At 43.2% G+C, this 12,789-nt stretch overlaps 1 protein-coding gene across 1 annotated transcript; it reads right to left on the bottom strand.

The window, feature by feature from the left end:
• Positions 1 to 6,564: 6,564 nt before the first annotated feature.
• LOC134209863 (uncharacterized) lies at positions 6,565 to 7,114 on the bottom strand. The gene is made up of 2 exons (XM_062685883.1): positions 6,644 to 7,114; positions 6,565 to 6,585 (listed from the first exon to the last, which is right to left on the bottom strand). Exons 1-2 carry the CDS (start codon positions 7,112 to 7,114, stop codon positions 6,565 to 6,567), a joined length of 492 nt encoding a protein of 163 aa, XP_062541867.1.
• Between the last annotated feature and the right edge of the window lie 5,675 nt (positions 7,115 to 12,789).

Consider the following 12,789-nt stretch of genomic DNA (forward strand, 5'->3'; position numbering starts at 1 on the left):
CCAATTTTGCTTAACCTTTTCAGGACGACTTTTTTAAAGAAAATTTTACTTACAAATTTGGGTTTTTTTTGCTGGATCTTGCTAAAACTAATATAATTATAATTGGAAACGCGTTGAAATATTTTTTTTTCGGATGTCCTAGGTCGAATGTATCAGGAAATGTGTCTAGAAACAAAATTTACTTAACTGAAATATGTGTCCAAAAATATCTATTTGATCATAAGACATGAACTGATCGAATTTTGAATAAACGCAAAAAAAACGCAAACTATTTCAGTTTCTTCAAAACATCATGGAGTTCAGAACATCAAATCTAGCCAATCAACTAAGTCTTGAACGATGCGATGTATCCGTGCATCACCAAACATCCCAGCAATTCCATTTAGCTAGTGGGATTTCACTGATTTCTTTTACAAGCTACAATGGACCCTCTAGGAGTCGATGTTTTAAGACTCGAAGTAGGCTCATGGAAACAAATGATGCCATTCTAAAATATTTTCTCGTTTACTCTGATTCACAAATTATCAGATATCGGCTGTATCACATCTCGAGGGTCAACTGTATTGCAGACCCTTTTTGTTTATTCAAAACATCCTGGAGCTCAGATCATTTGACCTATCCAATGATCCGACTTATGAATGATGTTAGATATGATATCCTAGTTTTTTTATTCCTTTTATTTATTTAGTAGGCACTCTGTGTTCGACGACCGCTACTGTGCCGAGATCTACTGTGGTATTCTCGTCTCTTGGAATCCACACAGAATCTATTTTTAGATTACCTATTGTCCATATCATCGTCCGTTCGTTCGTGCTTTGTTTCGTTTGCCATGTATCGAGTCCGTTGGAGGTATGCCTCCGAAAAGAGGGTCAGTTTGTCAGTCGCCGTCAGGTAGCTGTGTTGGTCAGACGCGTTATATGATATCCTAGAACTGCCCATGATCGCATATTTCGGGACCGCTTTGCGATTTGGGCGTAACTTATTTTGTAAACAAACATTGGAAGGCGAATTCCTGCTCCAGGAGACATTTCCCGAGAAAGCCACGGTATGTATTCGACAGAGTAGGCTTTCCTTTATCAGATAGGGGAACTAGTTTTGGCGAAAATCGCTTGCATTCTGCTGAATCCATGAAACAATGTTTGTTTACAAAATAAGATAGACCCTAATCGCAAAGCGGTCCCGATTTGTAATACTCGCATTTTTGTTCATTTTGGATAAAGTCTGTGAATCGTTCAGAATGCTCAATTTACTGCATCTAATCCCACAACAGTAAAATAGGCTTCACTATTTTGCTGATCTATGGTAAATTGGAAATGATTGAGTTTGTGGGGAGGATTGTCAAACGATTTACAAAATCAACCAAAATGCAAATGTTACAAATATGCGATCATGGGCAAAGTAGGTCCGTTGACCTTATATGACTTCAAACATCACTTGTCCTAGCTATTGCAGGCCTTTATGGTTGGCTACAATATCCTGGTTGTCGTTTTCTTTAATGTAATCATCCAAGTCCGTAAACGCAGTGCTTCTATGCCACAACAAAAAAAGTCCGCCGCCACATTCGAAAATACATTGCTCGACACGAATACCTTCTTAGATATTGTGTATCTGGTAGATATTCGTAAACAAGAAAATTGGGTTGACGTGATACGTTTGTGCCTAGTGAACCAGGTTGGGTGTATGTCGACGATGAGAACACTGCATAAGCCTTGGTTGTTGTGGTAGATGTGGTAGTTTTGGAGAGCCTTTAGCATCTCCTATTCCTGAAAATTGATCACTCTGTCTCAACGATCAGGAATTAATTGTTTAGAATTATCAAACAATGTGGAATAGGATCTAAACATTTTTATTCATCTACATACTCTGAGAAGCGAAATCTTTCCGAGGTTTTGGATATCTGGGTCTTCAATGTATAGTCAAACTTGACCTCCGATATTTTTCATATGAGGCCGAAATCCTGATGAAAGTGAGAACCTAGCTCTCTTCTGTGATTTTTCACAACGAATCTTAAACGCTGGGCATATATGACCCATCCGTCCTGAAAGGGTTAAATCCATTTGTGACTAGTTTAATTCAACCGTGCATTTTAAGGCACTACACACTTAGAGCAGCTTTAAATTTAAAATTTCTATATTGTAGAGTTAAATTAAATACACAACGCCACTAGAGATGTGCAGACTACTTGGCGCCTTTATTTCGAATGTATTGTGCATTAATTTTTACCATGGCCGCGACAACAAACACAGCAGTAAAATACCATGGTTTACAGTTATTTTAACAAAAAATCAATGTAAGATTATACCATGCAAATCGTTTGAAATGAAAATCAATTTGTAGTGAATTTTACTTAGTTATTAGGTACGTTCTCGACAGTGACACTATGCTGGATCCTTCGTTTGTTGGTCTGGATCTTGCTATCTATGTCCTAGAGAACTGATCGAGTCAGTATGACTCGATATCAATGTTACGTTGACGACTTGAGACGGTCGAGATGACCCCATATTCTACAACAGCATCAATAGCAGCATTCTATGCCTGCAGGACAAAATGTTCAAAACTGCATTTTTACCTTTGGTCAAAATGTTCAGAGAGCTGGTTAAATTAAATACTAACTTTCGTTTCAGGTCTTTAATCTTCTGGTTTTTGAAGAATTCTCATCCGAAATGAATCAACATGTTTCACCATTTCAACCAAAACACAACATTACTCAATGTTGACAGTTCTGCAAAATTGCATCACGACTAGTTGTTGATTTAATTTTTTTCATCTATTGTTTTTATTTGACAGGCTCAGGCGTGTATAACACTTAACGGAGCCCAAACTTTATGATATTTTCAAAGCCAAAGCCAAAGGAAAAACGCCCGAATGGTGGTGTTAACTGACTGAATTGCATGTAAAATAATGGTGAACGCATGGTTGCTTGTTTTGTTTTAATGGATTGAATGACAATCTTACGGGTTAAAGGGAGATCTTCAGATATTGTATATGATAAATTAGGAAGAAGTGATGCTAATCACTTCATCAAAAGAAAAATTTGGGAAGCTTGGCAGTTGGAGTGGAATTCGGCAAACCCAGGCACTCAGTTAGGGAAAATTAAAGAAGATGTTAGGAAATGGAAAGACAGACGTGATCAGTACCAACAAAAAATTCTTACTCGGTTGAGAATAGGTCATAGTAGGTTAACCCATAGTTATCTTATAACTCCATATCAGGATCGTCCTCGATGCTCTAACTGTAATGAAGTATTAACCATCACGCACATATTGGAAGGAAGTAATTTGAAAAGTATTATGAAAATGATGAAAACGAGAAGATAAGTTAATACAATTCGTGAAAAAACTAGATTTAGTTAAACTTTTGTAAGAAACTGTATTGGATTGTTAAATAAAAGCAGGCGTGAATGACCGTTAGGGGTTAAAACGTAAAAAAAAAATCTTACGGGTGAAATGGAAGAATCACAAATCGTTTAATTTTAATGAAAATTAAGAGATTTCGTTATTTGTTTCCATTGCAGACCAATTATGAATACGTAACATTGAATTGTGATGGTAACATTTGTTCAGAAATGTCCTAGAAAAGATTTAATGAGTGATTTTATGCATTCGGTCATTTGACCCCGTGGGAGCGTTTTGCATTGTTCTCGAACATGCGATGGGTTTCCTCTTCAGAAACTCCATCGAACAGGCTTTTCATTTCATTTATAAATTTCATTACTTTTCGACTTATGAAAATTTCTCGCATTATATAATTTTCTTCACTATTTTGAAGTGGCATCAGTTTGGTATTTCATCTAATTGGTATATTGAGATTTAAGTGCCTATGATTGTCTGCACAATTGAAAGTTTATTACAGCATTCAGTTGGCTAGGGCATATTTCTCCATATTCCCACACCCGAGAAGCATTGCTCCCTATATATAAATATTCAATCCTCTTGGTTCTACGATATGTACCCAGCTGGAGAACGTAGCCTGCTACCAATATGATTCCAAGGTCCAGATCAACATCGATTTCTATTTATTCAACATTGTTCCTGTCAGAAGCGTATCTGCACCTACCGACAGGCACACAGGACGCGCACCAGCCAACAAATCGCTCAGCGGGAGATTCATATCCTGCAGGAACGTTCACAAATTGCGTCACATTTTGAAGTGGTAGGATGAGTAACAGAAATTTATTCCACTGCTGTGACGATTCGCATGAAATTTGCTGATGTAAATATCCTTTTATGCGTGACGTAGTTAAGTGAACTTCCCGACGCGCGCTGATGGTAGATGCGATGCTCTTTTCCAATGCTGGTTGTGTCGACGACGATGTTATGTAATTTCGCGGAAATATTGGCTATAGGCTATAGTCTGCCATGCTTCGGGTGCTGTGATTCCACATTGTGCCATGTCTTTCGATTTGCTGAGTTGGCTTAAGCATGGAATAATGATAATAATAACGTCCCTTGGTGCTGTCGTTTCCTGGTATGATTCAAGTCCTAGCCAAACAAATGCAAATGTTTTTCGGTGTAACAAGTGCAACTGCTGAGCCAACTTGTTTTAATATTAATACTTGACTAGAATAAGTAACGTCTTTTTTCCCGAAAATATCGTCAGAAAATCACTTGGAAGTTTTTTTTTAATCTTTATTAAGGTGTATTTTTAATTTTAAATTAAGTTCAACACCGGTATGGAAAGGAGCTTGAAGAGCTCCCTTTGCGGTCCAACCAAGGGTTCCGCCACGATGCATGTTTGTGTGCTGATGAAACAGGGAAGGGTGGGCCGGATAGGCCCCCTTGCGTGCCAAGCTAGGGCTCGCCAGTTGGTTTTCTTGATACTATTTTTGGCTTAACCTAACACTTTAAAAAGCAGACTAATTGTAAAATGGATAAAACAAACGATAAAATGAAAATAAAAGGAGGTCACAAACAATCACGGGTGTTACCGGAGTCCGCCTAATGGAAGAAGACGCTTCCGGGTAGATCGTGGTGCTGCTCCCTTGCTGGAGCATGAGCCGCATTCCTGTCAGCATCGCAGTTTGGTTTCCTGGGGAAGTTGCACAGTCCTAAATCTTGGTGCGCTGTTCTCCGGTGTTTGGTTTGAAGGATGTGGGCTGTGTTAGGGTCTGCCTTTGCTTTGGTTTATATATTTCAGCCATTTTCTGCCAAGCCGAAAGCCAAGTGTGTGGTAAAATGGCAATTTCAGAGCCCGAAATTTTTCGGAGGAGCCATCTTGCTCGAATAGGTATTCTCTTGAAACCTTGATGAAAAGGTGAAAGAAATTTCGAAGACATGGCAGAATGTCGTGTAAAATAAAGGCTGAAAAATAGAGGAGGAGGCTGAAGCCCCCTAAGCTGAACAGTATGTGGTTCACTTAGGGGGTGGGACTTATATCCGGGGAAAGCCCGTTCGCCTCAGCAGAGGACCTTGTTCCCGAAAAAAGGTGTTCGGGGGTCCTATATTTGGTAATAGAGCCCGGCATCCTTCAAAAAACAAAAGAGAGCTGCCATTCTGGCTTCGTCGTCGCCTAGAGCTTCTCTAATGCTGCCTGGGATCCCATAAAGTTCCCTAGGGAATTCGTATTTAGGGCATCTACAGGTGAAATGCTCCACGTTGTTCCTGACTCCACACAGGTTACATTGAGTCGGATAGGGCCTCCACCAAAGTTCTGGTAGACCCTTGTATGGCCGGTTCGTAATCTCGATATGATCTCCTGCCCTTTCGGAGAAGTCAGTTCCCTCCATGGGCCAGTAGAGCCTTAAATCTTCCTCAGACGACACTTTTTAACGTCAACTAGCGGAACGCAGCGGGTGTAGGGAAAACCTTCGTGCCCAACGCTTGCTAGGACATCGGCTTCTACGTTTCTCCTGATGCCACAATGGCCAGGGATCCAGGCAAGACAAGTGTTTGGTGCCACAGCCACCAGTATTCCTTAAATCTAAGGGTGTGTAGGAGTGTCGCTCTGGAGAGCAGCGACGACGCTAGCAGAATCTCTAAGATTGCGACCGGTTTGTTGGCTGCGACGAAGATGGCAGCAGCTTCAGCCGAGAAGATGCTGCATTGACTAGTTAAACTATCCGATTTATTTAAACCGGGACTGGAATCTCCCAACCCGACACCGCGGCTGGAGACTGAACCATCGGTGTACCGGATTTCGTGGTTCTGGAATCGTGTTCCCAACAGATCTAGAAACGATCTTCTCAACTCGTCTGTATTTTCCCCGCTTTTAAACCGGGTGGCTATGGTGTAGTCGACCCTGGCAGGAGGCATTAGCCAGCTTTTTGCTCCGTGCCAGTGGACCCTCGCCACTGGGGGGAGACTGGTGCCGGCCACGTTTCGCAAGATCCGGTCAGCCTCGTCGAGGAGAGGGATCTTGCACTCCCCTGAAGTGGCAGTCGCAAAAGAAGCGGCTTTTCTGCAGATAACCATTAGGACGCGGTGTCAAAAGGGGAGGATAGCCGCGTCAACTCAAGCGGCTTCTGCTGGCCTGGAATAATTGTTGAAAACCGCGGAGAGGACGGTCAATAAATCGCTCCGCGCAGACCTGTTTAGCTCCAGGCCGTAGCACAGTGACGGAACCAAGTCAACCCTTAGCCTGGTGTGCCTGTTGTTGGTCATATGTTTTTTGGTCAGGGTTTTCATCAGACTGATCCGGGACTTACCTTAACAGCCCGGAAGTGTGGAACGAAGGTCAATCGGCGATCGATGTCCACTCTAAGGACGCGAACGATTTTCCTGTTCGGGATGGGATCATGGCCGAGTCTGATGGAAGGTCCGGTAAGTTGGTGACGACTCTGGCAATCGTGACCCCTAATGTATTTTCCGGCGTTCATAATAAACCCGATGGAAGCTGCCCAACGGTGAACGGCACTAACCGTTGCCTGTGTCCTTATTCTGGTTCTTCCAGGAGTATCACCCATCACGACCAGGAGAATGTCGTCAACGTAGACGAAGAGATGAACATTCGCCGGTAGGACGCCGAAGACCTCGTTCATTGCGACCAAAAAAAGGGTGACCGCAAGAGCCGACCCTTGGGGGACACCGATCTCCTCGGCGAATTCTCTAGACGCAGTTCCGCCAACCAGAAACGTGAAGGTCTGTCCGGTGAGGAAGTTTTTTATAAAGGCAAGCATCCCAAGTAACATTCATACTGCTCTTTGGCATTCGATGTTATTTATTATGGTTTTATTATGGCAATAGGCTTGCTCTCCAGTTTTGATAAAGCATTTATTACACCTGAATTATGATCCATCTTCAAGCTGTTGTCAAAACCTTTTGTGACAGGTTATTAATTCCGAATACTATGAACTTTTAAATAGGAATTTATTAGGGCAGTCCATGCTTTGATTAAACCTGCCGTGCAAATACCATTAAAACTCCTTGATGTTCATTTTATTTGTCATGATGAAATACTTCTTAAAATAGTTTTGTTACTATAAAAGTTACCTTCGGCTTTAAATCAGATCAATTGGCACTTGTGCTTGCTACATAAAGGGTCTTATAAAATACAAACACTGCAGCTCTGAAAAAATCAGAACCAAAAAAGTGGGAAAGTAAAGTCGAGTAGTAAGAGCTGAATCCTTCATTATTAAAAAAATTGCTCTGAAACATCACCACGCTGCTTGCTTACTCATAATATGCATCCTAACCAATTTTCAGCTATATAAATCAACTTGATATCGAAATATTCATTTCCGAAATCACGAGGTAACAAACTTTAAATAATACAACATAGAGGAAAAACACCGCGTAGACCCGCTCCAGACGCTAAAAAAGTTTCACTTTTCTACTTTTCTAACAGTGTCACGGAAACGTTTTTTGATGTGTCCGACTGATAAAGCGCCGTCACCACTAGTTCAGTACTTCATGTTTTACTTACGTGTATTAAATGGTCGATTGTGTTCAATCCAAATTCTATCCATGCCCTGTGATTTTCTTTCGTTTAGTAAACATGAACTGTCAAATTCACTCTAGTTATGGTCACCATATATGTCGAAAAATGACAGTCAAAACAGTCATTCGAGCCTTCATACATACCATAGCTAAACATTATGATTTTATTGATAATTTCATCGAAGCAAAGCAATGTGAATAAATGGATAGCGAGAAATCATCTCGGATGCCATCGCCATATTTTTTTCACTACACATTAGGAGAGAATTTGAAACGAAAAATCTCACCTGTCATAAGACGAGTTTATACAATCCCATTGAATTCCACCAAATTGTGGAATTCAATGGGATTGTATAAACTCGTCTTATGACAGGTGAAGACATTCCACTAAAAAGCTCAAAATAATTTTCTTATCACGAAAAATCTTTTAGTACTGCATTACATTTATGATTTTATATGACCTTTTATAACCAAATCAGCTGCAAATAATAAAACAATTAAATAATACGTAATTAACAGATAAGCGCAAATTTAACAACAATTTGTTTTTCAAAAAATAATATTTAAAACGAGGTTTACTGGGAGCGCATCAGTTATATCGAAGTTTCGCACTACATGATACAATAAATCTCATTCTGCACCAAAATTTAAGCATCATACATCAAATCTGCTTTGATTATTTTTCTCGATGATTATAAATATTTCATTTCAATATTTGATTATGGCATTTATGGTTACATCTACAATAAACTTTAATTAATTTTGTTGATACTGAACGTAATTTATTATTTCATGTGAATGTTTGCATAAAGCTAGATCTAGAGATTTCCGCAGGCATCAAGATTAAGTGGCTTAGAAAAGGTTGCAAATGAGATCAACTGTCTTTTATAATGGTTTACAAATAGATTACGAAAGGTTTTGGTGCCGAATTCGTATTCATGTTTTGTCATTTTCTGATCTTTAAACCCGTCTTGCATTTACCCTTCAAAACCATTTCAAGAGTTGTCCAACTAGGCAGATACTACTCTCCAAGAGGTTTTGATGTTAGCGATTAAGAATAAAATGTCTTGACTATGGTTTTATTGTTGTAGGATTCAAATACTCTTGTAGTAAATCATAAATCTTAAAATGTTACTTGGGATGTTGCCGGTGATGCCCCATTCCTGAAGTTGTTTCCATTAGCTTCCAGCTTCTCACGGAGTCGTCGGTTAACCATTCTCCCCATGGTCTTACAGGCACACGATGTAAGGGAGATCGGTGTCTATTTGATGGGGTCTTGACCCTCCACGTTATTTTTGGAAATGGGGACTACGAGGATCTTCCTCCACTCGTCGGGGAATGTGCGGTTTTCCCAGGTGTCGTTGACGAGTTTTAGAAAGTGCGCTTTCACGTCTAGCGGGAGCCGTTTCAACATGGGATACCCCAACTCATCCGGTCCGGATGAGTTCCCGTTGCACTTAGCAAGTGCGTGGGCCAACTCACCAGCTGAAAAAGGTCGGTTCAACTGGCGTTTGGAGGGGAGAGGGTCGTCGGGAACAAAGGTGGCGTTGAGTGTCAGGATACTGGGGCAATGATTCTTTGAAATTCGGCCGGGTACTGGGAAGTAGCCACCAGGGAGACAAAGTACTCCCGAGGGTGTTGGCAACCTATGCGGGATCAGAAAGGGGCTAGTAGCCCTGGTCAAAGTGAATAGGGATCGCCCTGGATTTATCGCATTGATTCGCCTCCATAGTTCGGTGGCAGTTTGGGCAGAGTTGATGCTGTCAACGAAGTCTTCCTACTGCTTGGTCTTCGCCTCCCTGATGACTATTTTACATTACCTGTGCTTTTCTTTATAGCAGTCCAGGGCGTCTGGTCTGAGAGGGTGGTTGGCGCTGAGCTTTCTTAATGCTTTTATTTATTTATCACCAGACTAAGGCCGGAGTGGCCTGTGCTGCACATAAAAGTCTTCTCCATTCAGCTCGGTCCATGGCTGCACTTTGCCAACCACGCAGTCTGCGGAGGGTCCGCAAATCGTCCTCCACCTGATCGAGAACCATTTTCACCGGATTACTGTCCGACATTATGGCTACGTGCCCGGCCCACCGCAGTCTTCCGATTTTCGCGGTGTGAACGATGGATGGTTTTCCCAACAGCTGATGCAACTCGTGATTCATTCGCCTCCTCCACGTACCGTCCGCCATCTGCACCCCACCATAGATGGTACGCAACACTTTCCTTTAGAAAACTCCCAGTGCACGTTGGTCCTCCACGAACATCGTCCAGGTCTCGTGTCCGTAAAGAACTACCGGTCTAATAAGCGTTTTGTAGATAGTCAGTTTGGTACGGCGGCGAACTCTATTCGATCGGAGCGTCTTGCGGAGTCCAAAGTACGTACGATTTCCAGCCACTATGCGTCTTCGAATTTCTCTGCTGGTATCGTTATCGGCGGTCACCAGTGATCCCAAGTACACGAATTCTTCAACCACCTCGATTTCGTCACCACCGATAGAAACTCGTGGTGGGTGGCTTCCCGATTGACCTCTCTTCAGCCTCTTCCCTATCATGTACTTCGTCTTCGACGTGTTGATGACTAGTCCAATCCGTTTAGCTAGTTTAGCTTTTAGCTTTTCAGTCTGATGTAGGCGTCCTCCATCCTCTCAAAGTTACGTGCCATGATATCAATGTCGTCGGCGAAACCATATAACTGGACGGACTTCGTGAAAATCGTACCACTCGTGTCAATACCTGCCCTTCGTATTACTCTACGTAACCCTCTACGCGTTTCGAAGGAACTCGAGAAAGCCCCTGAAACTCGAACTACGCAGATCACCCGATCCATCGTCGTCTTGATCAACCGTATCAATTTGTTCGGAAATCCGTGTTTGTGCATCCCTAGCAGCACACATGTCCCACATAGGTTCCTGCAACTCTTATGTGATCAGATTTAGTCACAACCAAGTTGCTGCAACCATTTTTGTCAGACTTGTGTTGCTCGGGATTAGCTGCCATAGCTGGTCCCGATCGATTGTATCATATGCGGCTTTGAAGTCGATAAATAGATGATGTGTGAACACGTTGTATTCGCGGCATTCTTGCAATACTTGACGTATAGCGAACACCTGGTCTGTGGTAGAGCGTTCACCCATAAATCCCGGCTGGTACTGCCCCACGAACTCTCTTGCAATTCGTGTTAGTCGGCGGCATAAAATTTGGGAGAGTACCTTGTAGGCGGCGTTCAGCAATGTGATTGCGCGGTAGTTACTACAATCCAGCTTATCGCCCTTTTTGTAGATGGGACACACGACGCCTTCCATCCACTCTTGCGGCAGAACCTCATCCTCCCAAACCTTGTTATTCACCAAGTGCAGCGCTCTAGCCAGTGCGTCACCACCGTGTTAAAACAGCTCTCCTGGTAGTTGGTCAATCCCAGGGGCTTTTTTATTTTCAGCCGGCCGATCTCCTCCTGGATTTTCTGGATATTCGTAGCCGGAAGTCGTATGTCCTGTGTGTGTGCTCCTAGGTTAATTACCGTACCGCCACCGTTGTCTGCCATATCGCCATTCAGGTGCTCTTCGTAGTGCTGCCGCCACCTTTGGATCGAGCTGTGGATCACCCCACGCTCGTTTGTAAGAAGGTTCCCGTTTATGTCCTTACACATATCGGGCTGTGGCACGTAGCCCTTACGTTACTTACGTTTCAACTTCTCATAGAACTTTCGTGCGTTATTAGCGCGGTACAGTTCCTCCGTCTCTTCACGGTCTCGATCTTCCTGCTGGGGCTTTTTCCTCCAGAAAATCGAGTTTTGTCTGTTCCGCGCCCGTTTATATCGTGCATTGTTCGCCCTCGTGCAGTGTTGCAGCAATCTCGCCCATGCTGCATTCTTCTCCTCCACTAACTGCTCACATTCACTGTCATATCAGTCGTTTATCTGATCCGGAGGCATCGTGTCTAGTGCAGCGGTTGCGGTGCTTCCAATGGCGGAGCTCTCCAGCCATCTTCAAGAGACGCTGTGCCCAGTTGCTCTTCCATTGGGAGTGCTACTTCCAGCTGCTGCGGGTAGTCTTGGGCTAGTCTAAAGTCTTGTAGCCGCCCAATGTTTAGCCGCGGCGGATGACTCCAACGCGTGTTGTACACCGTCGAGAGTTTTGAGCGCAGGCATACTGCAACGAGGTAGTGGTCGGATTCAATATTCGCACTGCGGTAAGTGCGGACATTCGTGATATCGGAGAAGAATTTACCGTCGATTAGAACGTGATCGATTTGGTTTTCCGTTTCTTGGTTAGGTGATCTCCATGTGGCCTTGTGGATATTTTTGCGGGGAAAGAAGGTGCTTCGGACTACCATTCCGCGGGAGGCTGCGAAGTTTATGCATCGTTGGCCGTTGTCATTCGATACGGTGTGCAGACTATCCGGTCCGATGACCGGTCTATACATTTCCTCCCTTCCTACCTGAGCGTTCATGTCACCGATGACGATTTTGACGTCCCGCAGTGGGCATCCATCGTATGTCTGCTCCAGCTGTGCATATAACGCTTCTTTCTCGTCGTCGGGTCTCCCTTCGTGTGGGCAGTGCACGTTGATGATGCTATAGTTGAAGAATCGGCCTTTTATTTTCAGCTTGCACATCCTTGCGTTGATTGGCTGCCACCCAATTACACGTTGGCGCATCTTACCCAGCACTATGAATCCGGTTCTCAGATCGTTGGTGGAGCCACAGCTTTGGTGGAAGATAGCCGCTCGATGCCCACTTTTTCCACACTTTCTGTCCTGTCCAGCAGCTTTCCTACAGCGCCACGACGTCGAAGTGTCGGGGATGTAATTCATCGTAGATCATCCTGTCGCAACCTGCGAAACCTAGCGACTTGCAGTTCCATGTTCCAAGCTTCCAATCGTGATCCTGTATTCGTTGCCTGGGTCTTTGCCGATTATATCG

Source organism: Armigeres subalbatus, chromosome 2, assembly GCF_024139115.2.
Source record: "Armigeres subalbatus isolate Guangzhou_Male chromosome 2, GZ_Asu_2, whole genome shotgun sequence".
Taxonomy (NCBI): domain Eukaryota; kingdom Metazoa; phylum Arthropoda; class Insecta; order Diptera; family Culicidae; genus Armigeres; species Armigeres subalbatus.

Excerpts from the sequence above, each read along its gene's own strand:
- LOC134209863 (XM_062685883.1), bottom strand. The coding sequence starts at position 7,114 with ATGCTTGCCTTTATAAAAAACTTCCTCACCGGACAGACCTTCACGTTT. Across the intron at positions 6,586-6,643 it reads CACACTTCCGGGCTGTTAAG|GCACACCAGGCTAAGGGTTG; the intron begins GTAAGTCCCGGA and ends GACCAACAACAG.